The following is a 24,398-nucleotide window of genomic DNA, read 5'->3' as shown; positions in this document are numbered from 1 at the left end:
AATTCAAGGATATATTTCTTTTAAGAAACTTCATAGTAAAAGAGGCTCAGTTTTAAACACAAATGAATTTCCTATGTTTTCAGCTTAGTCTTACAAATAACCTATACATTCATATAAATACCACTTTGATAATGATCATTTGCATGTGGGTGTATACATATATTGATGCGATGTTAAGAAAAAAAAATGCAGACTATTTGATCGAAGCTGTCTAAAAATTGTGCGATGATTAAACGTTTCTACCATCTATTTCTTTTATTCTCACGTTCAGAGTTATATCATAAGCAACCATATTGGTACCTTTTGAAATTAGTCCCAAGAGTGTTGAATACATCTCATTTGCTGTATTTTAGATATTTGAAAAAAAAATCTTGATGAGCCGAAGAAGCCGATAAACATACATTATAGTCAAATCTTGTTAGGGAATCATAGGGTATAAAGATGGCTACACAAACATACATTATAAATTTATACATAATCTTTATCTATCAGGAGAGGTGACAAGGTGTTCTGAGCATTAATAAAGTTAATACCAATGTATGGTCAGCACATGTTCTACGAAATAAAGAATGTTCATAGTGCATAAAGTCGACAATGAAAGTGTCCGACAATATGTTAGACTAGTCAAACCAGACAAAACGGGCTTGCATATATCTAATCCCGCAACTGAGATCATGGATATTACAGTTAGAATAACAAACACATCTAAAACATACTCGGATTTCTCTTGAACTGAATTTTAATTTTCGTATTGTTATGCGTTTACTTTTCTACATTTGCTAGACGTATACAAGAAGGGTTGAGATCTCATAAATATGTTTAACCCTGCCGCATCTTTGCGCCTGACCCAAGTCAGGAACATCTGGTCTTTGTAAGTCTTGTTTTTTTTTAAATTTTAGTTTCTTTTGGAGTTTAGTATGGCGCTTATTATCACTGAACTAGTATATAGTTGTTTAGGGGCCAGCTGAAGGACGCCACCGAGTGCGGGAATTTCGCTCTACATTGAAGACCTGTTGGTGACCTTCTGCTGTTGTCTTTTCTATGGTCGGGTTGTTGTCTCTTTGACACATTCCCATTTCCATTCTCAATTTTATGAAAATGGGCGAAATATACCACAGGGATATTCACACTCAGTAATCGAAAAGAAACTGACAATGCCATTGCTAAACAGAAAAAGACAAACAGACAAACATTAGTTCACAAAACACAACGTAAAGTACTAAAGGCTAAGTAACACGAATTCAACCAAAACAGTGGGTTATCTCAGGTGATAAGCAGATCCTGCACATCTAATTGCACTCATCGTGTTAGTCATGTTAGTACAAAACCGGTAACATATCTAATTCGGTTTGTTACACGTATCAGTGTGACCTTGCAGACTATTTACCATATCAGTATATATTTCATAAGAATTAACAACAGTATACGTAAACGTAAAAAAACTGAATATTGATATATTATTTCATAAATGAAAACATATCTCACCTAATGCCGCTGTTAGAATAAAAGCACAGTAGAATTTCACAATGAAACATTTTGACATCATTACTTAATTCATAAAATTATATATGACCAATACTAATGTACTGCCCTTATATTCTTTGTTCTTGATATGCAGGCGTCTTCTTGGAATGATTTTCTTTGCAGAAGATTTAAAATATTGTGTCTATTACTGTAAAAACAATTCAGAGAAGATATCGTTTTTTGTATCTTTTTTTGTTAAAATACGTCATTCCCAGTAATAATCAATTGTATAAAGATTATAAATTCAATCAATAACATAACGGAATTCTGGCTATCTATATTTGTTATATTCTAAATCCAATATTTTATCTGCGAGAAAAAAATAAATAATTGACAGGGTTGATTGAATGCCTTTAATTAGGCGTTGCAAAAACAATATGTATTGGTCAAGTGTTCAGCATAATGTAATTTTGATTATTCTTATTCCTGGTATACCTTTCAAACGAATTTATCATAAAAATATGCAGTAATTTTAAGAGTATTGTAGAGAAGTTTCAGTAAACTCTACATCTTTTAAATTAATTGAGGGATATTTTTGAAGGCGTCTAAGAGACAAATACCGACAATTCAATAAAAGACACCTAGAGACTGCGCATTTTGTAATGTCATATTTTTTTTTACTGAGAAATATACAAATGTTACAACACTGTACAAGACATAGATACATACGAATAGATAGTTTTCAAGTCATTACAATTTGAAATTATCTCGGAAAAATTTGACATGATAATAGTAATAAAACTATATTTTTTTTCTTCTTTTTTAATAAAATTTAATCATTAAGCATTATATCAATTTAATAAATTGAGATAATCGTCTGCTAAACTCACTGGGGTAAAGCTGATGACCGTAACTGCATTCACGGTCATCACAAGATGTCAGCTGAAAAATTAGGTCAGTATTTTTATTGTCTGTTAAGGTGTTTCTACATCATTTACTTTACAAAGCATACTTTGATACGATGTAAATTTATAAAAGATTCACACGGAAGCCACAAATCTCTTCCGAGGAATGTGTATAAAACGGGAATTTGGGTTTGAAAAAATCGCTAAGATGACCGTAAATCGTAATCGAGATGACCGTAACAGGATTAGCAATTCATAACAAGGCTGACCGTAATTGGTTAAAAGATGACCGTAAATTGTTAAGGATGACCGTAATTTATAAAGAATGACTAAATTTAAAAGGATGACCGTGAATTGAAAGAAGTATCCATATGTGTATGCATTGTTTTTTGTTGAGTTTGTCGCAATAGGGGCTCGGTTAGTTCTTTTTTAACTATTTGGCGTATTTTGAGTTTATACGAAAATGATAGTAAATTATTGTATAATCAATGTTGTGAGTAGTTTTGATTTAAATGGACACTACAGACAAGACACCTGCAAACAATTGGCGATTTTAACTTTGTAACTGAGTGGACCGTATCAAATGAAACTCGTATGTCTGTTTATTTTGCTATCTTCTGCATATATATATAAAAAAAATGCAACTAAAAAACCAGGTAATTTAGTGTGTTTTTTTTTTTCAAATATAGACTTTATATATCCTGCCGCGCTTTAATGTTTATGTACCCTTCTGTAACCATTTTTGTACGGTTTTTTTTAAAACATCAATTGTATAAAAACTACAGATATAATGAATAATAGATACAGTCCATTTTAAACATGTACTAGGGGAACTTGCATTTAATAGAAAATAAGTACTTTGTGGCAAATAAACCCAAGACTTTTATAGAAAATCCACAGCCTTCAATAAAGAGATTTTTGTTATAAAATTTGAAACATAGATTACTCAATTGCTTTTCTATGATGTGCTAGGTTTTTTTTTTACAAAAAGTTTTAACCAACCTGTTAATTTCAAAATACCTCGTGCAGAGTAACTAAAGTCGAGCGCACCCTAAAAGGTGTACTTGATTTGGTCCATATTTTTATTTGTTCTAACCAATAACTACGTTATTAAACTTGTTTTAAGGAAATCAATGCTGGCACTGCATGCAATTATCTTATATCTATTGGTCATAAAATTGCAAAATATGATTAAACAAGGATAAAGGCTGTGGATTTTCTATAAAAATTCCATATGTTAAGCATTGAAGCAACACAAGGGTACATAATCCTAAATACTTTCCTAGATGCATCAGTTTGTCTGTTCTCTTAATAGATATGTGTGTGTAAAAACGGCCATATTTTTCAATTCCCTCAGATGAACCTTTAACATTATGAATATCCGGTAATTGAACCCATGTGTATGGTTCCAGATGAGCAGAATAAAATCTTGATTTGTCTTGAAATATAAAAAAAACACTTCTGTTTTCTGTTTATACAATTTACAAGGCCTTTGAAATTCGCTATTATACAAGACTATTCTAGGATCTATTTTGCTGGAGCTCACCTTCACTAGTTTGGTCGGAGTATTTTAAAAACATTTTCTGTTATTTTACTTACAAGATAAAATGAAATGAAAGACCAATTAACAGAGACAAAGGTTGAGGTAAGTTTTAACCTTTTTTTTTTGTTAATATTTTATTGAAATATATTTACATGTTTGAAGTTCTTTTTAAATTATTAATTCTCTATATATTAAGTTGTTAATAACATGCAATGGATCACAACTAATCAATTGACTTTCTTTTTTTTTTAACAATTTGTTCTATTTAAATGAATTATTTTTACTTTTTAAGGATATATCGTTGGACAGTATTGATGGTATATAGATAGTCTGGGCACTTACACTTATGAACACATGATCAACTCTTAATTTTAGTAATTTTATTTTAGCTATCAATTGTTATGAGTCTAATGATGTAAACTTCATGATTTGAGTCATTGCAAAATTTTGAATCACTCTGTTGGTTTTCTATTAGACGGGGTCGTATCATAAACGTTGAAGTATGTATACGCATCTGCAGATATACTAAAAACTGTTATGTGATCCCGAGATAACGACTATTATATGTTTTCACTATGTTCCTCTGGTATCTTTCGCCCCTCTTTTCCAACAATTAAGACAGCTACAAAATTAAATACTAGCATAAGAAATTAATAAGTTGCCCATCTGCATTTTTGAAAGTATATACAATTAAAACTCGTGATCACATACTGTTTATTGGCAAATATGCAGATGCATATATGGCAACCTATATGATATTAAATTAACCTTGATTCATGCATGTCATTGTGAAAGTGCCCGAGACAGATTCGTTTATGAGTTATGTTCTATTTGTTTTTTTATTGTTGTTGAAAAGTACATTTCTTGGTAAAACTCCAGGGGAAAGGGGGTCGGGGTTGGTGGTTGTAGGGCTGACAGCTTTTTCATAAATTTCTTCTAACCTCGATAAATTTGAAAATAAAATTCAGGCTAATCGTTTCATATCTCCGTGTACTTTTTCAGTAAAAATTGGAATTGTTTTGCAGTATTTGTAATATATTTTCTGAACCGTAAAACTGTCTTAATAAAAATTTGACATGATCGAATCTACCTGGCCTGGCACTCAACTCAGAATCAAATGATCGTTCCATTACCTAAAAAGTTATTAAATTTTCAAATATGTGTTTTTCTAGAAATTCTTTCATCACCCCTGAACAGAACACAACTGTGTTATTCAGTCAGACTATAATTTAATATCATCTGGATTTTATAAGGAAATGTACTTTAGGTAGTCCAAGGGTATAACATTTGCAACATGGTAAGTGAAGGACCCTCTGGCTACCTTAAAATGTTGTTTTTTATTCATTATTCTTGAGTTTTGTTTTGTTTTGTTTGTTTCGTTTGTTAAGAAAACATAGTCCATAATTGATATTTCCGATGAAACTAAATAACAGAATCGATTGTTTTTAATATTCATCTAAGGAAAATTTCAATTCAAATTACTTTTTTTTTTTAATTTTTGGCTGAAAGTTATAAGAATTTTAAGGTTTCTGATCCCAAGTTAAAAATGATAAATCTATTGTTGAAAAATAAAAATCTGGAACTTTATTAAAAATCTCATGATTATCTTTTTCTTGATATACATTGTTGCAGCTATGACTTAGTTATCATTTATATATTACAGGAAAGGATATATCAGGTCACGACGGGTCAATTCTTAATTTTGACCCTGAAACCCAGAGTGCAAGTACCCCTTTGGAAAAAACGGTCACTGGTAAGATGTATTTGGAAACTGTCAAATAACAATACTCGTCCGAATAATGCTTTAGATAGTTCCCACTGGACGTAGAGCAAACAACAAACAATCGTGCAATACATTACATAGAAAGCAATAAAATATAGTAAAAGTAAAAGACAAACTGAAATTGAACTCTCAACATTTCTGTAAACAAGGTCGTTGTCAACGTCCGTTCACTTCAATGTTAAAACAATCCTGAGTTAAAAGAAATATATAATTTATTTGATGGCAGTAGACATCTTTATAACTTATAGTATAACCAATCAAGGGTTTTGTGAATACGAAATATTCAAATTGTGACTGATAACTCTTCAGTATTGCATAAGTGGTTACTCCAGAATATTTTTAATGACAAATATAAAATTTAAATCAATATTTTGTTATTTCAGCGACTCAACAATGTGACAAATGTGGGAAAACATACCAAACCACGCAGGGTCTAAGAGTCCATAAGAAAAGAGAACATGAGGAACCTCCTTTCAGTTGTGCACAGTGTCCTAAAAAATATGTATCAAGGACTTTGTTTCGATCTCATGTTTTGAATCATGTGCAGGTAAACTTTAGATGATTAATTGAATCTCACATTGAACAAATAAATTTTATGAAAATGGGGTCAAGGTCTTATGACCCCTGCCAGTAGACATGTACACCTTACAGTCCTTCCATACACCGAATATACTAGACATATAGCTTATTGTATCTGAAATATTGAACTTTACCTTATTCACTGATACATAATATGAGGCCCATGTCATGTGAAAACTGTCTGGCGGGTATGAGGGACTTACAAGGTACGCACATACCAAATATAGTTACCCTGTTGCCCATAATAAGATAGAAAATTAACATTACAAAAATTCCTAACTCTTTTTTAAAATAGTCACTAAACCATGAAAATGAGGCCAAGGAGCACGGACATGTGACAGACGATAACGTTGTAACATGAGGCATCTATATACAAAGTATGAAGCATCAGAGTTTTCCAACTTCTAAAATATATAACTTTTAAACATTGAGCTCATGCCGCAGTAGCCGCCACATGATCACTATCCCTATACCTAGTTTTCTGCAACAACAATTGCAGGCTCGACAACAAACCACATTGTATTTATTGTCTTATTTGTCATTGTATATTGAATCTATTTTTCGGTTAATTTATTTCAGGAGAAGCAATACAAGTGTAAGGATTGTGGAAAGGACTATGTCCACAATAAGGACCTACAGATACACATCAAGGCAAAACACTTACAACAGAAATTTGCGTGCAAGGAGTGTGGCACCAGCTTTTCTTATAAAAGATCTTTAAGAAGACATGAACAAGCAGAACACATGGCCAAGTGTTTAGTGTGTATAATCTGTAACATTTCATATAAATATAGATCCAATTATAAGAGACACATGACAAAAAAACATTAAATAATGTACATAAAAAATGCATTAAATAACAGATGAAGAAATTGACATGTGTGTGGTTATTTTTCATTTTCATTACAGATTCAATTGGACAGCAGCAATTAATTTTTTAAATCTATATTGTCATCAGAAATTCCATATCGTCTATGCGCTAATATCTTTTCCTCATTTGTCTTGTGGTGAGATCGTGCTCCTTCTGCACCTCTACTAGGGACACCAAATGAAGAAATTCTTCCACATTTTCTTTTGGGATTAACAGCTTTTCTTTCAGGGAGATCAAATTGGTTTGATCTGTAATATACATAAAACATCATACATTTGAGGGATAAATATTATTTCATTCGAATACATCAAGCATATAGTTTAATGGTAGTATTATTATTAATACCCATTTCAATAGAAAATAAGTAAATCCGATCAACAGATGACAAAATGTTATCCGCTTGTACACAATTCTGTTAATGACTAATGAAGTTCAAAAGCTTAAAGACTTTTCAGTTCTCAATTTTGCCTATGAATATCATTGCAATTAAATTACTGTGCACTTGACATCGATTGTGTGTTTTAACTTCAAACATTGTCATACATAAAACATCATGATATTTTATACGGAAATGTAGTAAAAGGAAAAATTACAAAAAATCTCTGCGGTTTTCTACACCAGAAAGTCTCTAATCAAATGGCAAAATCAGAAACTCAAGAAAATCAAACGAATGGATAACATCTGTCATATACCTGACTTACTTTATTTTAATGATACGAGTATTGAAACAGTTGTACAACTCAGTTTCTTCCATTTCTCCATCGGCGCTACAGTTTTGACTGAGACTTTGTTCTGGATAAACTCTTGTTTTCTTGGACGTCTTCATATAAAATTTTCTACAATGAAATGTTAAATATAATGACAGGGAATGGTGTTCATAGTATTGAAAATACCATCAACAACTATCAAAATAAGACAATCAGATGCCTGAGAGTAGATCTTCCTATAATTTACAATTTAAATAATTCAAATATGATATTTAGTATACTAGTAATGTACATAATAAGCACTGAATAGTTGACCATTTAGAGAGATTAACGACAAGCATGGTCAAATAAATCTGTATCAACAGAGAATATTTTGAGATATATGAGACAAAACTGCATTTGACGATAAAACTGAGCACATTATAGCGTTTAAATCACCTGTTAGAATCCATTCGTTGACTGAACAAACACACTGCTGCACCTAAAGCTGTTGGTATATCATCTGGTCTCAACACACCAGTCCCCTTTGGGTCATAGTCCTAAAAAAATTAATTTTGTATTAAGTTGTCCATTAAAAACAATTATCTAAATATAACGAAGTACTTTTATATGATATTTATAATTATTGAAGACTTCAGAAAATGGTTACACAATACATTACACTTATCAAAATACTAACCGTACGCTGATCATTTTAATATTAACCAATCAAACATGGAACAGTATGTATTTATAATAGTTTCAAGCTATAATCCAAAATAGTGAATTCGTCAAACTTGGCTTAAGCTTTCATGTCTCATGATCAAAGGCTCAATTTCAAATCATCGTACACAATAATTAAAGTTAGCCATATATATAGTCCATAACAATATTTTCTGTTCATTTTTTGATGTATGATCAATGGCAGTGGTCATGAATTTTAATTTGTAATGTCAGTTAAACATATTTTTCATATTTACCTGAAACCCTGAAAAAAATGTTTCTGAGTCCAGGCTGGTAACAGCTCTTTGGTTATAACTTCCTCGTTGTACCATTCCATACAGCTGCAATCGCCTGTCAACATTGCTCAGTATCCCTTCAAACTGGGCCATTGGAAGAGAGGCTACATATGCTCCTGGCGGCGGAAAGTGACCAACATGTAAATATGGCAGTAATTTATCCCTCATCGCTAGTAAGCATTCAATACGTTTCTCTATACACATACCACCCTCATCGATAGCTGCATACCAATTTCGAATCAGTCTACACCATTCAGCCTCTGTATAATCTCCATTTTTCATCATTTCAAATTGTACTTTTTCGCTGAAAGTGGTCTGCGCATAAGAATTTTTTTGTTTGTCACGAAGTTCCTTAGCTATCTCCAATGATAGACCTGTGCCGTTTTCTGTGCAATTCCCAGCTACTTTCCACCAAGCTTCACTGCTGACTCCCATACCAGAAATACCTTTAGAACAACATCTTGCCCTATTATTGACAAACAGATGATGAGGATCTATAATAGGCTGGATCATTTGGCCCTTTGCTATCATCGGTTGTGCGTACCATCGATGAATTTCATATTGTTGTCCATTTTCCGTTTCCATATTCCATGACCCATTAAAAGCGTTTTCACTTTCCCATTCATTTAGTGCACTTCGAAAGTTTAATTGTGCAAATGCAACATTAACTGCTGAAATTGGCCATTTCTTTATCTTGCACATAACGAGTGCCTTTAGTGATTTCGGATTGGTTGTTCTAACAGAAGATATATTGGACCCATCGCCATATAGCTTGCACACTAAGTTTACTAATGCTGGTTTCAACATCTTTGAATATAACGCCAAAGTCTCGGTAACACCTGCAATTACTTTCAATTCTGCTGATGTAAAGGATTTTTTTATAGTTTTTGCATTTGCAAAGCATTGCTTGAAACATTCAAACGAGACTTGCATCCATTTTGTCCCTTCATCTGATGATGCAATCAGCGATATTATTAACGTTTCAAAGTCAATATCCTCTGGTTTGTAGTCAGTTTCATTTGCCAGTGATAGCTCATTGGTATTTGCATCATCTGTAACAGCTTTACATGGTTGTCTAAGAATTTCGAGCATGGACTCATCCAATTCGGATACAATCTCATTCGGAATGTATTGCAAAATATCCAGGTGGGCAGTCTTTAGGTTATCATCTGATGTAGTTTCTGTTTCGACATTCTTGACGTTTGACTGTGAAGCCTGAATTGCTTTGCTGATATTCTTCCCAGATAGAGTTTTTGTTACTTTTTTCTTTCTTACTTATTGTTATCATTGAGTTTGGAGTTTTATGAATATCAAAATGTTCAAACAGATCTTTAGACGTTGATATAGACGGCAACTTGTTCAGGTTCAATAAAGTAGTCAATTTAATAGCTTTGTCGGTCCTTTTTACCTGATCCCAGAACTGCTTCATAAAACGACAGATTGTAAGAGGTCGGCCACAGTCGTCAGAAACCGCCAACTCAAGAAATTGCCCATCGAAGGCGATTGCCTTAACATTTAATTTTCGACTTGAACATTCTACCAACGACATGTCTAGTAATTTTCGAACGCAACACATTGAAAGACTGTATCCAGAAAGAGCATATTGGATAGGAACTGCATAGTTTGCTGTGTCAAAATCATCAGAGGTCTTGCGTTCAAGATCGGAAACAACAGTCAGCAAAATCTCTTTTGCTGGCTTGCGCAAAGTTTGGTAGGCATCATTCAACGCAGTACACGTTTTATCCACTACAATTGAAAGTGTGTCCAAAGAAGTGTTCAACGACGATATCCGTATACATTATCATAATCATCAGTAGACTCACAACTACACTGGACGCTTAACAACGAAGGAAACTCGGCAACGAATTAAGATGCTGTTGCATACTCTTTCAGATCAGCTAGCAACACTTTCTGCTCTGGTTTATTTCTCGTAGGCCTTGTTGCATCCACTCTACCATACAGTTCCGAAGTAGAATCCCATACCTTACCCCATAAATCATCATTCATAATGCCTTCAATGAAGGTTGTGCTTCCTGGATTGTAACTCAAGTAACAAAACTTTAAACTTTGTTTGGCTTTCAGTTGACTTAAAACTTGAGTTGAGTAGTACACGGGTATCTCGTAGTGTAAATCAGTAGTTCTTTCCTTATTTGGAATCGGACATTTAATTTCAAATGCTACTTTATTTTCACCCATATGATCAATACCACTGCCATCACCGCTGATTATGGCATATGAATCTCCAATCGGAAGAATCTTACAACCATCTTCCCTATATTGCAACTGAGGAAAGTAGACAGGTATGATCGTCCCAACTAGTGTTCCTATTGCATTTATTTCCTGGGCTGTACCATAGTCGAAAAGCTGCTGCAGTTTTGAAGACACCGGAACTTCAACACCACGATACACTTTGTCGTAATGTGTTTGTTGTTCTTTCAGAGTGCCCAATCCTATAGCACGGAACAATGTACTACCAGTTACTCGACTACCTGCTCTCAAGTTTTTCCAGTTATCACTCCTTTGTTTTATGCTGTCTGACGTTTCGGCATTTATCTCGAGGTCTGTTGTAAGATGCTTCAAGCATATATAATTAGTTTGATTATCTAGATGAACTTTTGTCCCACATCCTATTACATAGTCTGCAGCGGTGCCATTAATGCACGCAACAATAAAGCCAAGATTGTCAATACAGTTTAACAGATCCTTTATTGTTGACTGTGAGTGAATAATTTTTGTCTTGCAAAAACTGATCGCTGGTGCGAGTTTACTATCTTTCCAGTCACCTTCTACTTCTTTCATCAGGTTTGTCAATCCTAACTTCTTTTTCACAATTAGCTCCCTCAAGTCTTTAATGCGGATGCTTAGGTTTGTGATCGATATAAGAATTGCTTGTTTCATTGTTAAAATATTGTCCTTGTCTAAATCAGTAATATTTATCGTGTTATCTATTGAGTTTGTTTCTGTGATGTCTTTTACTTCTTTCAGAGTGTTAAGTTCTATTTCAAGATTTCTTTTACGGTCAGACAGAGTTGGGGGATTTTCAAACCCGCACAAATCTTCATCACCAAGTACACCTAAACCACATGCCAACTTTGTACCATCTATCGACAGTTTGACATCTTGACCAGTTTTATTCTTTGTGAAGGCATCTAGTGATGTATGTAACATTCCAGTTTTTTCGGCATCTGCCAGAAAACTAACACATTCTCTTGTCAATACTGGATCTGATGGAACAGCAAAATTTATTTTGCATTCAGTTGGTTTGACTGGTGCGTTTTCAGCGGATATATCTTGTGCTTTATAACCTCTAAAAAAGTTAACTCCTTTACCCTTGAATAGTTTCTTAATCGTTATCCAGAATGCCAGAGTTTCTGGAACATATCTTGTCGAGTAAATTGTTGACTGGGAATAGAATCTTCCGACATCCAGTAACAAATGAAAAGCAATATTTTGAGTTAATATTCCACTAGCTATGGATTTCAACACTGAAATGAAGTTCTCGTATCTTCCAATCTCTTTTAGCTTTGTTTCAATATTTGGCAATATATCATAAAGTTCATTGTTTAATTCAGTTTGACACTCTTGTTCGATATAATCGCCACTCACTTTCAAAGTCGAGGAACATCTTTTGAAACATATGGTTTGTTCTTCTAAATTTATATTTGGCTTATAACCTTTTGCTAACATCATTTTAAGTTTTGTGACTTCAATTCCGAAATGTACGGACCTATATGCTGTATGACCAGTGTTTTCATCCAAAACTTTCTTCCTAAAACTAAATGTTTGTGGACCAAAATGATTGTCTATAGTGTGTATTAAAATGCTGTCTACATTAGATGAGGTGAACTTGCAAGTGGAAAATTGATAACACATGTACGTATCTGAAATAAAAAAAACGACATCTGCAATGGTAGTTGAAACGACATGATATAAATGGCTGTACATCCATTGCCTTTTTTTGTCATTTCTAAAAAGATGTATTTATTATATAAGATTAATAGGAATCTCAGAAATAAAAAAATCTTTTGGCTTGTAGTTTGATGTTTCATATGACGAACCATGTATTTGAAGCACGTCTTATTTTTCTCTACCTTTATGATAATGTTGTCTTATAGATACGTCTTACACTAACACGATTAATTATTTGTTACAAAAAAAGGTAATGCAAAGACGGATATTTCTTAGAAATGACGGTTATACTATGAAAGTTACGGTCATCCTTTATAAATTACGGTCATCCTTTCGAAATTACGGTCATCATTTTACCAATCACGGTCATCCTTATTATATGTTACGGTCATCCTGAAAATATTTTAAAGATGATTTACGATCATCTTAGCGAATTTTTCAAATCCAATTTCCCGTTCTATACACGTTCCTAGGTAGAGATTTGTGACTTCTGTGTGAATCTTTTATAAATTTACATCGTACCAATGTATGCTTTGTAAAGAAAATGATGTAGAAACACCTTAACAGACAATAAAAATACTGACCTATTTTTTCAGCTGACATCTTGGGATGACCGTGAATGCAGTTACGGTCATCAGCTTTACCCCAGTGAAACTAGAGTTAACTTGTCTTCAATTTTTAAGGACTTGAGCGTCTTTTATTTACCCATATAATTTCATACGCGGTTTTCCCGCTTTTATTTGGTATAACATTGCATGCTTTTCGTGATTTGTTCATAGCGTGATTTGAACTGAAGGAACACAAAAGGGATAGGCTGATTTAGATATAATATAAGACATATGTTTTATTGATAGATAGATTTAGTTATTTCAGTTGAATTTTCCGAATAATTTTATTTCTGTAATTTGTAAAAGAATAATTTTATTTTATTTGAAAGTTATTTCTTGCAAATAGTTTGATTCATTAATTTATCTTATCGCTTACTTGGGTAGCATTTATACTGATTAAACTATTTTTTAATAGTTAAGTTACATTTGTGCTTAGATGTATTAAATAAAAATGCTTTGTGTTGTGTAAGCCGTGTTAACATTTACATGCCAGCTAATGATTAATTTTGTTACACGTTACATCTGTTATAAGTTTTAAATTTGCGGATAATTAAATAAGTTTGGTAATAGAATCAACTCACCGTTTATAATGATGTCTTATTTTGTTAAAAGGAACACATTGTACTTGTTTTAATTATGTTTTGTAACCAACGTCAGTTGCTTAATGCATTCAAATGTATTAAATTTATAATTTAAAACAACTTAGTGGGGTAATATGTTGGTATTTCAATTTATCTGAATTGAATGATTGAAGGAAAAGTTGAATTCTTATTTTTAAGTATGAATAGGGCTTTTACGACTTGATGCATGTATCTAGTTTGTCTTTATAATTATAACTAGAACACACCCGTGATATCGCGGGTTTGTGACTGAATTAAAGAATATAACTATGCGAAAGCCTTATTTTAGTATTAGTATTGTCATCTGATAAAGTCATGCCGAATATAAGATGCACGGTTTTCTCTGCTTTCAATATCTTTCTGTTTGAACCCGTCGACCTGGAACTTATCAATTATTGGTATCATTAATTTTATTTGGAAAACAAAAGGGCCTGGAAAGGAGTATTTTTTTAAACAACATCATTGTCCTTTATGAGTTATATAAAGTTGAATTGTTTGATTCGCTGTTTTACGTCAAATTGAAAACTGTACATGCTGTACCTATACGCCTTATTTTAAGTCCAGATTTTTATTATTCGTATTGTCATCTTAGAAAGTCATACTGATTAAAATACTACAATCGGGAACAATGTGACAATGATTTAATTAAGTAGTGTCAACCCTGTGATTACGACCCGTGTATATAGCAAAATTCTAATTACAGCGTTTGGTGGTGCGCCTGTCAGATGCGGAACGTACAGATTAGGTAATAGGTGACAGCTGAATATACTATTGGTATCGGTGTCGGATTCGACCCGGAACTTCTTAATTATTGGCAATATTAATTATGTGGAAAACAAAAAGGGTCTGGAGTGGTGTAATTTTTAACCAACAGCATTGTACTATATTAGTTATATATAAAGTTGAATTCTCTGATTCATCGTTTTTACGTGATGACGGCTGACAAATTGGACCTCGTAATTTTAGTATTATAGATAGTTTATACCAATGCCAAGAGGTAGAGGTAGGCGTCGCCGGCAGGAACCGGTTGGAGGAGGTCGGGAACTACGTCTTAGGAGGGTTCCTAGGGAACAACAGCCATAGCTATTTGTAAGAATAAGAGGAGGCGTCCTCAAGCTGATGTTTACGAAGAAGCCCCTATAGTAAGAACTCGGAGGGTTGATGAACCACAACTAGTTGTTAGGAATAAGAGGAGGCGTCCTTAAGCTGATGTTAACGAAGAAGTCCATACAGTAAGAAGACGGAGGGTTGATAAACCACAACTAGTTGTAAGGGATAAGAAGAGGCTTCCTCAGGCTGATGTTAACGAAGAAGCCCCTATAGTAAGAAGATGGATGGTTGATGAACCACAACTAGTTGTTAGGAATAATAGGAGGCGTCCTCAGGCTGATGTTAACGAAGAACCCCCTATAGTAAGAAGACGGAGGGTTGATGAATCACAATAAGTTGTTAGGGATAAGAGGAGACGTCCTCAATCTGATGTTGACGAAAAAGCCCCTATACGGAGGGTTGATGAATCACAATTAGTTGTTAGGAATAAAAGGAGGCGTCCTCAAGCTGATGTTAATGAAGAAGTCCTTATAGTAAGAAGATGGAGGGTTGATGAACTATAATTGCCTTGTATCCATATGTAGACATTCAAGATAATGAGCCGCAATTAGCTGCCTTAGGTGAGGTTAATGAAGTTTTTGATGAACCTCTAATGTTGCCTGGTTTTAATGAGGTTGACATATTTATTAGCCAAAAGCTTAAGGATGAAATTGATAAAATTTGTAATTTTGAGTATATTGATTTGTCCATTATGCATTTCAACAATTTCAACAGTTAAACAAATAATGAAAACACCATTGGCATTAATGACGGTATGCTAGTTATTCAAAACAAAGTTAAAAAAAACGTTCTGTTAATTCTGTTGAAGATTGGACTGATTCATGTATTGCCTATGCCCAGGTCCTGATCGAAAGGTATCCTGGAAAAGCAAGTAAAATTTTCTTGTATATGTCAATAATAAGGGGTGCAGCAGCTGATCATCTTTTTGAAAAGTGGTATTGTTTTGACCAACAATTCCGTTTAAGGGTATTAGGGGTCATACAAAAATTATCATCCATAGATGGTTTCTTGTAGCTTGCGTAGGTAATTTCGGGAATAAATGCTTGAAAAAACTTTTTAATTTCTTTAAATTCCCAAACCTAACATTTGCCATTTTTAATTAATATGTTTTTCTCGTAAGCTTCCGTCAAATCCAAAGTTGACATTTTGTAACTAAGGAGCCGCTATGTTGACTTGCTGAAATGAGTAAATATACGAATATTGCAATAGAATAGAAAATAAAACAAAACCTACGCTTTTGTTCATCGCTTTTTTTTTATTATGCATACGAATAAGAATAAAAGTTATTTATTTTATTAATTGCACTTTTAAAAAAAAAAAAAAATCGGTAAAGGGTCTGCAAACAGGTTCCAATACATGTAGATTTACGTGGGAAGTATATTACAACAGCCATTTTTATGTATATCTCTGAGTCAGCGCTAAGTCTATGTTATCGAGAATTTTCTCACAGTGTTGTTTACAAAGCTGTAGAAACACGTAATATTAGATTACAAAATTTTCAACAAATGACATGTTTTGTGGATTTAAGTTTTCAATTTTCAGTTTAAAGCATTGCATATTTTTTCAAGACAATTTTGTTGCTGATGCTTATCCTCTTGGACAGATGACGTGATTGCAATGTCGACTTGCAGCCACAAACTAATCCTCAAAATATTCTTAGATATTTTGATGTATAAGCTTTAAAATGATTGAACTAATCAATTTCTCAAATAACGAAAACGTTAATGAAAATGCAATGCGTTCGTTTAACATGTTCAGGACGAAATATTCTATTCCACTTTATTGGCCAACACGAAACAGACAACTTATTAGTGTTGTTGCTATTTTACAATCCTCATTTTTCATCTTCAATTAGATCATACAGATAAGTTACAATTCCAAAATTCAAGGTTCTCTGATTTTCTAAATCTGAACATTCAGAAACACTTGGGTGGTTGTAATATACTTTACATGTCTCAATCTCGGAGCACCATTAAATATTGATATTATAAACAGATTTATGTGGCGTTGAGGAACGTGTGCTCTTCTATACATGAAATCATGATGTTTCAAACGGCATTTAACTTCGCATTTACTGCTTTGTACGTGTGAGTAAATTTGCCACTACAGCAAATGTTGTATACAAGAGCATGTTTAACATTGACAATGTAAATCAGCTTTTTGATACTACAAATTTTGAAAACTGATTAAACAGAGATATCCATTACTTAAGTTGTTGGTAATAATGAATCAACTATGATTTGTCCCCTACATAGTTTCAATATTTTCAAATAAGGCATGGAAATGATGGTCCTCTTTTTTGCCATATTACTGGGAAATCCTTGACAAGAGTTCAGTTTCAAGTTTGTGGATTTTGAAACAACTATATATACTACCTATTTGTTTAGAATTGGAGAAGCGACTTCGGTCTTATGTCTGGTAAATCTGAAAATCAGATAAAAAACTATGGATTGATGGATGTCTGCATGTTGCATAGTATGGTTGATATACTAAGTTGAACTGTTTTATAGTATAATTGATATACTCTGTTGAACTGTTGTAAAATATAGTTGATTTACTACGTTGAAATGTTGATTAGTATGATTGATATACAACGTTGAATTGATATGATTGAGTTGAAAACTTATGTAATTTCAGAATTTATTGTGTGTGTTAAATATTTTTGTCATGGTTTGATAAATTTTGATAACGCCTCTTTTGGGGAGATTTTGAATATTCATAGAAACTAATTTTGTTTACATACTGGTTCCCAGTTATGCTCTCTGTGTTCCGTGTCACAGAGAAATAATTTGGGAATGTTACCAGTATATAAACATGTGCATATTGTTTACATTGATATCTGCAGTTACCTTTCATTCGAGTGAGGGGTAGTTAAGAAAAAAAGTGTTAGTCTAAAATTTGAGAAGTTCAGGGCATAAAGACGTTGAAAATTAGCCACACATCCCTATATTTTGACCTTTGGAAAAAAATGTAATGCATGTGAACTTTCAATTCCATGATAAGATTTTTTCAAAACTTCATGGTAAAAGTTGTACAGTTTTAGTCGTATAAGGGAAATTGCATTGTCAGTATTTACAGAAATGCAACCTGTATATGACAAATGCAACAAATGGGAGCATGGGAATTACAGATAGCAAATCAATCAAATCTAAATAGAACTATGAAAAAGGGGTGAAATATTCCAGAGGGACATTCACACTTATCAATTAAACCAAAATGACAACGCCATTGCTAAATAGAGCAAAACAGACAAACAGACAAACAGTAGGACACAAAACACAACGTAGAGTACTAATGACTAAGTTGTACGGTTCCAAACAAAACAGAGGGCATTAAACAAACTTATTAATCGAAAATGAACTGACAACGCAATTGCTAAACAAAAAAAAGACAAACAGTAGTAGAAAACACAACTTAGAATATACATGACTAAGTAACACGAACACAACCAACACAGGGAGTGATTTCATATTGCATACGTCGTGTTAGTCATGTTTGTACAGATCCGGTTACACATCTAATTCGGTTTGTCACACATATCAGTATGACCTTGCAAACGTACCCACAGGAGTATATATATCTTTAGAATATCCAACGATATAAACACAAGTAAAATACGTAAACTACTAAATTTTGATAAATTAATTCGCATATCAAAAATGTTTTACCTCAGACTGCTGTTGGAATAAAGACACAGTGGAAAGTCTCAATGAAACATTTTGTCATCATTATTGTGTTCATAAAATTCGAAATGACCAATACTAATCTACTGCCTTTATATTCTTTGTTCTTGATATGAAGGCGTCTGCGTGAAAATCATAATTCTTTTTGCAGAATTTATAAATTTTGAGCCTATCACTGTAAAAAATAATTCAGAGAAGATATTGGTTTTTGCACTTTTTATGTTTAAATACGTCATTCCCACGTGCACTAATTTAATGATTTAAAATTTAATACATAACATAACGGACTTTTGGCTATGTATTTGTTTTATCTATAACAAACGTTTTCCTTAAAATCTAATATTTTTATACCCGTGACTAGTATCAGTTAAGTGAAAATGCATTACATGAGCTAGCGGTCAGTAGCTAGGGCGAGTCCATACTGAAGCCGACAATATGCAATGTTTTAGGGTGTAGTACCTATATAATAATTGAATCCCTTTCAAATGATTTAAAAACAATATAATACTGTTTGAGAGAGAATTTAGCGTTCAAATATATGTTTATCCACTTGAAAGCATTAGATATAAAAATTTAATAAAGTGAGTAAAAAACGTATCACAATTTTTAAGAGAAAAAAGCTGATAGCTAAAAGTCAAGCATAATATTTCAATTCATTATTTATATTATGATACATCTATATACATATACTGTGTATCTTTGATTTAAGAAAAAAAGGTGTCCATCCAATCACTTTAAAGGGCGTGTTGAGTGTTTTTAATGCATATCTATTTATGCACAATATAAAATATTCACTCACAAGTTACTGATAAGAGTAAACTAATAAAAAAGTGAAAACAAATATAATCACGTCAATGAAACTTTTTATATTTTTGTAAAGTGACTTTATGATAGTAAAGTTTTCCGAAAGTTCATACGTCGCTGTTAATAATGAATTAATGTATCCTTTATGTATTGCTGTTGCTATGACAAAATGAGAAATTAAATTGTATCGTGAAAAAAATATGCAACGTATAAGATGATATGCATATTACCACTGTAAAAACACGTGTTAATGATTTGCCGTTTCAACATATTGCCTATTTGTTTACTGAAGTCAGATATAACGTCTAATATTCATCTTGCGATTACTTTTGACATAGATTCCTTAATGTAAAACGGATTCATTCTTCGCAGTGCTAAGTTTATGTTGTATATATCAAAGATGTGGTTTGGTTTTCTTGTTCTGTGCCTGTGCGCGATGGAAATATCAAATGGTAAGACATTACAGTTATTAATTTTACAGAATTATGGAAACTTTTAAGGTAATAATAGCCCTTTGTATTCTTCAAAAACAAACTAATTTTAAAACACATTCAGACGATAACATGATTGAATCGTTTAATATGTGTGTATTTATTTGGTGAAATATTTTTTTTCATGTAAATATAAAAAAGAAGATGTGGTATGATTGCCAATGATACAACTATCCACAAAAGACCAAAATGACACAAACATTAACAATAATAGGTGGCCGCACGGCCTTCAACAATGAGCAAAGCCCATACCGCATATAGTCAGCTGTAAAAGGCCCCGATAAGACAATGTAAAACAATACAAACGAGAAAACTAACGGCCTTATTTATGTAAAAAAATGAACGAAAAACAAATATGTAACACATAAACAAACGACAACCACTGAATTACAGGCTCCTGACTTGGAAGAGGCACATACATAAATAATGTGGCGGGGTTAAACATGTTATCGGGATACAAATCACTCCCCCTAACCTGGGACAGTGGTATAACAGTACTACATAAGAACGAAATATAAAAATCAGTTGAAAAAGGCGTAACTCATCAGATAGACACACAATACAAGTGGACGTGGCCGGGTACTTATACATCCCGACACATAAAGACACAATGAACATATCTGAGAGTACTCGCAGTTATCTGACAGCTAGTTCAAAGCCATTAACAACTAATAAAAAAATCATGCCTCTAAAACTAAGCAATCAATCCGTACACATCCAACATACAATGGATTTAGTGTAAAGACGTCATAAACAGCCAGAGGAAAACATGACCTTGTGCAATGCCAAGTTACAGGTATCGACTGATTGTAGATCCATGAAAATGTATATGTATATAATATACTAGTTATATATAGGTAGCTTTTAATCTACTGATAACAAAGTCAATATTTATACCAATAAAACAATATTCAATGATCTTATTACAGTTTTGAATAGGTATTATTTTAATTTTAGTTTCTTGTGTAAAATTTGGAAATTAGTATGGCGTTCATTATCACTGGACTTGTATATATTTGTTTATGGGCCAGCTGAAAGGCCGCCTCCGGGTGCGGGAATTTCTCGCTACATTGAAGACCTGTTGATGACCTTCTGCTGTTGTGTTTTTTATTTGATCGGGTTGTTGACTCTTTGACACATTCCCCATTTCCATTCTCAATTTTAACCTTTAAGAATAAGTTTATTTAAAGGAGCAACACGTTTACATGGATCATTTCTAAATTTCCGGGCACAGTTAACAATATTTCCGTAAAAATGATAATGTGCTATCCCGTTTGAAATAAGTTTTCTACAGGTACAACTAAACTTCAAAACCAAATATTTATATCTATGGAAAAATTTAGTAAAGGTTTTAAGTAATTTTTGGTAACGATATCCATGGTTTAATAATTTACCAGTAATACATAGGTTGCGTTCGTTAAAATAAAAAACGTCACAACAGACACGGGCATAGCGAACAAGTTGTGAAATATAAACACCGTAAGATGGTGCCAAAGGAACATCACCATCTACAAATAGAAAAATTAACAATAGGGAACGAAAAATCGTCTCTTTTGTCGTTAATTTTAGTGTGTAGTTTCCCGTTTAAAATCGAAATATCTAAATCCAGGAAAGGACAGTTATTATTGAATACATTTGATTTATTTAAAGTAAGTTCCTTGGGGTAAATTTCAGCAGTATATTGAGAAGATTCTTCATTAAAGTTTATGTTAATGTGAGTAACGACATTATGAGTAGTCAAACCTTGTCAACAACACACAACAAAGAAACTCAGAAACTAATTTAAAATAAAAACTGACAATCAGTACCTCAATAAAAATACAACATTGCTATTGAAACCAATCGTTAGAGGTACATATAACACTGTATAGGAAGCTTGAATTTCAGACAGACGAATCCCATGGAAAGCAACATCCACAAATCAACTAAAACTAGACTTACAGAAACACGGCACGATAATAGACACACATATGAAAACAGATTGGAACAGAAATTCATTCAATTAAGTTCGTTCAATCATATGAGCTCCAGTTACAAGTCAGAACAAAAAGAATAAGATTATTCAAATCGCAAGTTTAGATACCATTTAAAAAATTGTAAGATAAAAAGTTGTCAATCAAACCAAATAATTAAAGGAAAAACTGAAACTACGTGCTATGGCCCAAATAATCCAATAAGACCAAAAAACCAAACGCATTTCCTAACAAAATACAAATTAATTTATGAGTAACACAAACATCGATGACTGCATTAAAAGAATTCGATTCAATGTCTATTGTGCAATCATGTATATTCTTCATAGACAACAAAACCTTTTAAATTTGATGTCAAAAAGGTGTTAGAAGTGGTGTAGCCCAAACATGTTCCTGAATCTTTCAAATTTCCTTGCTAGCATTACTTAGCTCCGGGATATTGAGCTGATAGCGAAGTTTGTTTTTTATTGAAATTATTTTCAAGTGTATGTGGATATTAATTTTGCTTTATTTTTATTTTGAAGATGTTTATGGTGGAAGGATAAACCATGTATATCTGAAAACATTGAGCCAAGGTAATATCCGAAGTAGCATTACAGCTCAAATCTACAATTATTATACAAAATTGACATCATTTGGATTGATACCAACCTTAAAAGACAATCGAACCAGTTTTTGGGTAAAGTCATGTCGTGATACATGTATCCTGTTGTCCGATACAGAAACATTACTGTCTAATGTTTTCTATGAAATATGTTTTGCACAGATCAATAGAATGTTGAACATATGGCGAGGGAATGCAGACGGTTCTACAAGCGAAATGGGAAACTTGGTGAAAACTTCTCTTCTCGATTGCACTGGAGGATTTTCCAACATTTGGGTTTTCTGGAATGATGGTCAGATTTATATCGGAGTAGATTCCGAAATGGATGAAGAAAACAGTTTAGTCCTGGCAACTGACAACCAGCCCTTTGACATACGTGGAATTGGAATAATAACAACATTCAGTATTGATGGTATATGGAAAATGAACATTCAAGGTAGCTGTACTTTATATTTACTAAATGAGTGGTGAAAAGCCCTTTTAATAAAGCATCGGAATAATTAAATGTCATTTGCTTTGGCCAGAATTTATGATCTTGGTGTTTTTCAAAATTCATAAATAAGGTACATTTACGTTAGACAATTTATTCGTTTTGATTTCTGATCGATAGAATTCTCAAATATTTGATTGTTCGATATGTAAATTTGATTGTTGCATTCTTGTCATTTGAATCACATTTACTATCCGTCCCTTAAAAGCTCAAGATTACTTTTATTAATTGGTAATATTTGAGAAAAAAAAAAATTTTGTTACTACTATATTCCTATAATATATTTAGTTACAACGGACAGTTCGAGACTGCGCGCACAAAATAAAATAAAAAAGATAACTTCAAGACATTCAGGAGCCTCTGGTCTTTGTTAGTCTTGAATTAATTTAAATTTTAGTTTTTTGTGTATAATTTGAAGTTAAGTATGACGTTCATTATCACTGAACAAGTATATGTATTTGTCAATAGGCCAGCTGAAGGACGTCCCGGGTGCGGGAGTTTCTCGCTACATTGACGACCTATTGGTGACCTTTTGCTGTTGTTTTTTCTATGGTCGGGTTGTTGTCTCTTTGCCACTTTCCCCAATTTTTTTTTTCAATTTTATTTAATGTATCTAGTTGATAGCTAATTTATCAGGGCTTTAAATGCCGAACGGCATGAAGACGATAGGTGGTGAGGTGAGGTATCTAGTTGATAGTTATTTTGTATTTAATTAACTATTGTCTCTTTTTTGACAGCACGTCCTACTGGATATTTCTGTGGTGTGTCCAACACTAGAGCACCAATAACCTTTTTAAGTGTATCAACCCAAAGGATCAGAACAAATTGTGCTTTAGAATGTGACAGAAGTGATGATTGTCTTGGGTTCAATTACCGTACAACGGGAACAGAGAACTGTGAGATTATTGACGGGGCACAACTTGTGGTAACAGAGTTTGCTAATGATTGGAAGTTCTACTCTAAATGTTTGCAAGACAAGAACATTTGTTTTTCATGTCGTGTTAACTAAGTTGGAAAAGACAACTTGTGTGTAGTAATCTAGTAAACATATGATAATTGTACTGTTAGTGTTCTTGATCAGTGCATTTGATAAGCATTGAGGTTCACATAATGCAGACGCATTTTTGTTACCTATGTTATATTTGTGTATTTCAACCATTTACAAGTTATATGTGTGATGTTTAGATACATGTGATTTATTTGTGATGACATTGTGTTGGTTTTATTTTTTAGCTGTATTTGCTTATTAACGTAAA

General features: G+C 32.8%; 2 protein-coding genes and 1 long non-coding RNA gene across 3 annotated transcripts; 2 read left to right on the top strand and 1 right to left on the bottom strand.

Moving 5' to 3' along the window:
* The first annotated feature begins 3,901 nt into the window (after positions 1 to 3,901).
* On the top strand, positions 3,902 to 7,016 carry LOC134719665 (uncharacterized). The gene is made up of 4 exons (XR_010107652.1): positions 3,902 to 4,014; positions 5,576 to 5,665; positions 6,079 to 6,242; positions 6,854 to 7,016. It is a non-coding gene; the product is annotated as an uncharacterized LOC134719665 (long non-coding RNA).
* Positions 7,017 to 7,095: 79 nt separating this feature from the next.
* LOC134719664 (uncharacterized) lies at positions 7,096 to 9,411 on the bottom strand. The gene is made up of 4 exons (XM_063582639.1): positions 8,812 to 9,411; positions 8,291 to 8,391; positions 7,847 to 7,981; positions 7,096 to 7,393 (listed from the first exon to the last, which is right to left on the bottom strand). The coding sequence occupies exons 1-4, from the start codon at positions 9,379 to 9,381 to the stop codon at positions 7,204 to 7,206; spliced, it is 996 nt and encodes a 331-aa protein (XP_063438709.1). The 5' UTR covers positions 9,382 to 9,411; the 3' UTR covers positions 7,096 to 7,203.
* A 10,514-nt stretch (positions 9,412 to 19,925) lies between these two features.
* On the top strand, positions 19,926 to 24,170 carry LOC134719663 (uncharacterized). The gene is made up of 3 exons (XM_063582638.1): positions 19,926 to 20,036; positions 22,573 to 23,088; positions 23,880 to 24,170. Exons 1-3 carry the CDS (start codon positions 19,967 to 19,969, stop codon positions 24,149 to 24,151), a joined length of 858 nt encoding a protein of 285 aa, XP_063438708.1. The 5' UTR covers positions 19,926 to 19,966; the 3' UTR covers positions 24,152 to 24,170.
* Positions 24,171 to 24,398: the final 228 nt, after the last annotated feature.

The sequence above is a fragment of the Mytilus trossulus genome, chromosome 5 (genome assembly GCF_036588685.1).
Source record: "Mytilus trossulus isolate FHL-02 chromosome 5, PNRI_Mtr1.1.1.hap1, whole genome shotgun sequence".
Taxonomy (NCBI): Eukaryota; Metazoa; Mollusca; class Bivalvia; order Mytilida; family Mytilidae; genus Mytilus; species Mytilus trossulus.
Note: the sequence above shows the minus strand (reverse complement) of the source record. Positions and strands in the feature narration are given on the sequence as shown.

Excerpts from the sequence above, each read along its gene's own strand:
- LOC134719664 (XM_063582639.1), bottom strand. The coding sequence starts at position 9,381 with ATGATAGCAAAGGGCCAAATGATCCAGCCTATTATAGATCCTCATCAT. Across the intron at positions 7,982-8,290 it reads CAACGAATGGATTCTAACAG|AAAATTTTATATGAAGACGT; the intron begins GTGATTTAAACG and ends ATTTCATTGTAG. Across the intron at positions 7,394-7,846 it reads ACTCGTATCATTAAAATAAA|ATCAAACCAATTTGATCTCC; the intron begins GTAAGTCAGGTA and ends TGTATATTACAG.
- LOC134719663 (XM_063582638.1), top strand. The coding sequence starts at position 19,967 with ATGTTGTATATATCAAAGATGTGGTTTGGTTTTCTTGTTCTGTGCCTG. Across the intron at positions 20,037-22,572 it reads CGCGATGGAAATATCAAATG|ATGTTTATGGTGGAAGGATA; the intron begins GTAAGACATTAC and ends TTTATTTTGAAG. Across the intron at positions 23,089-23,879 it reads ATGGAAAATGAACATTCAAG|CACGTCCTACTGGATATTTC; the intron begins GTAGCTGTACTT and ends CTTTTTTGACAG.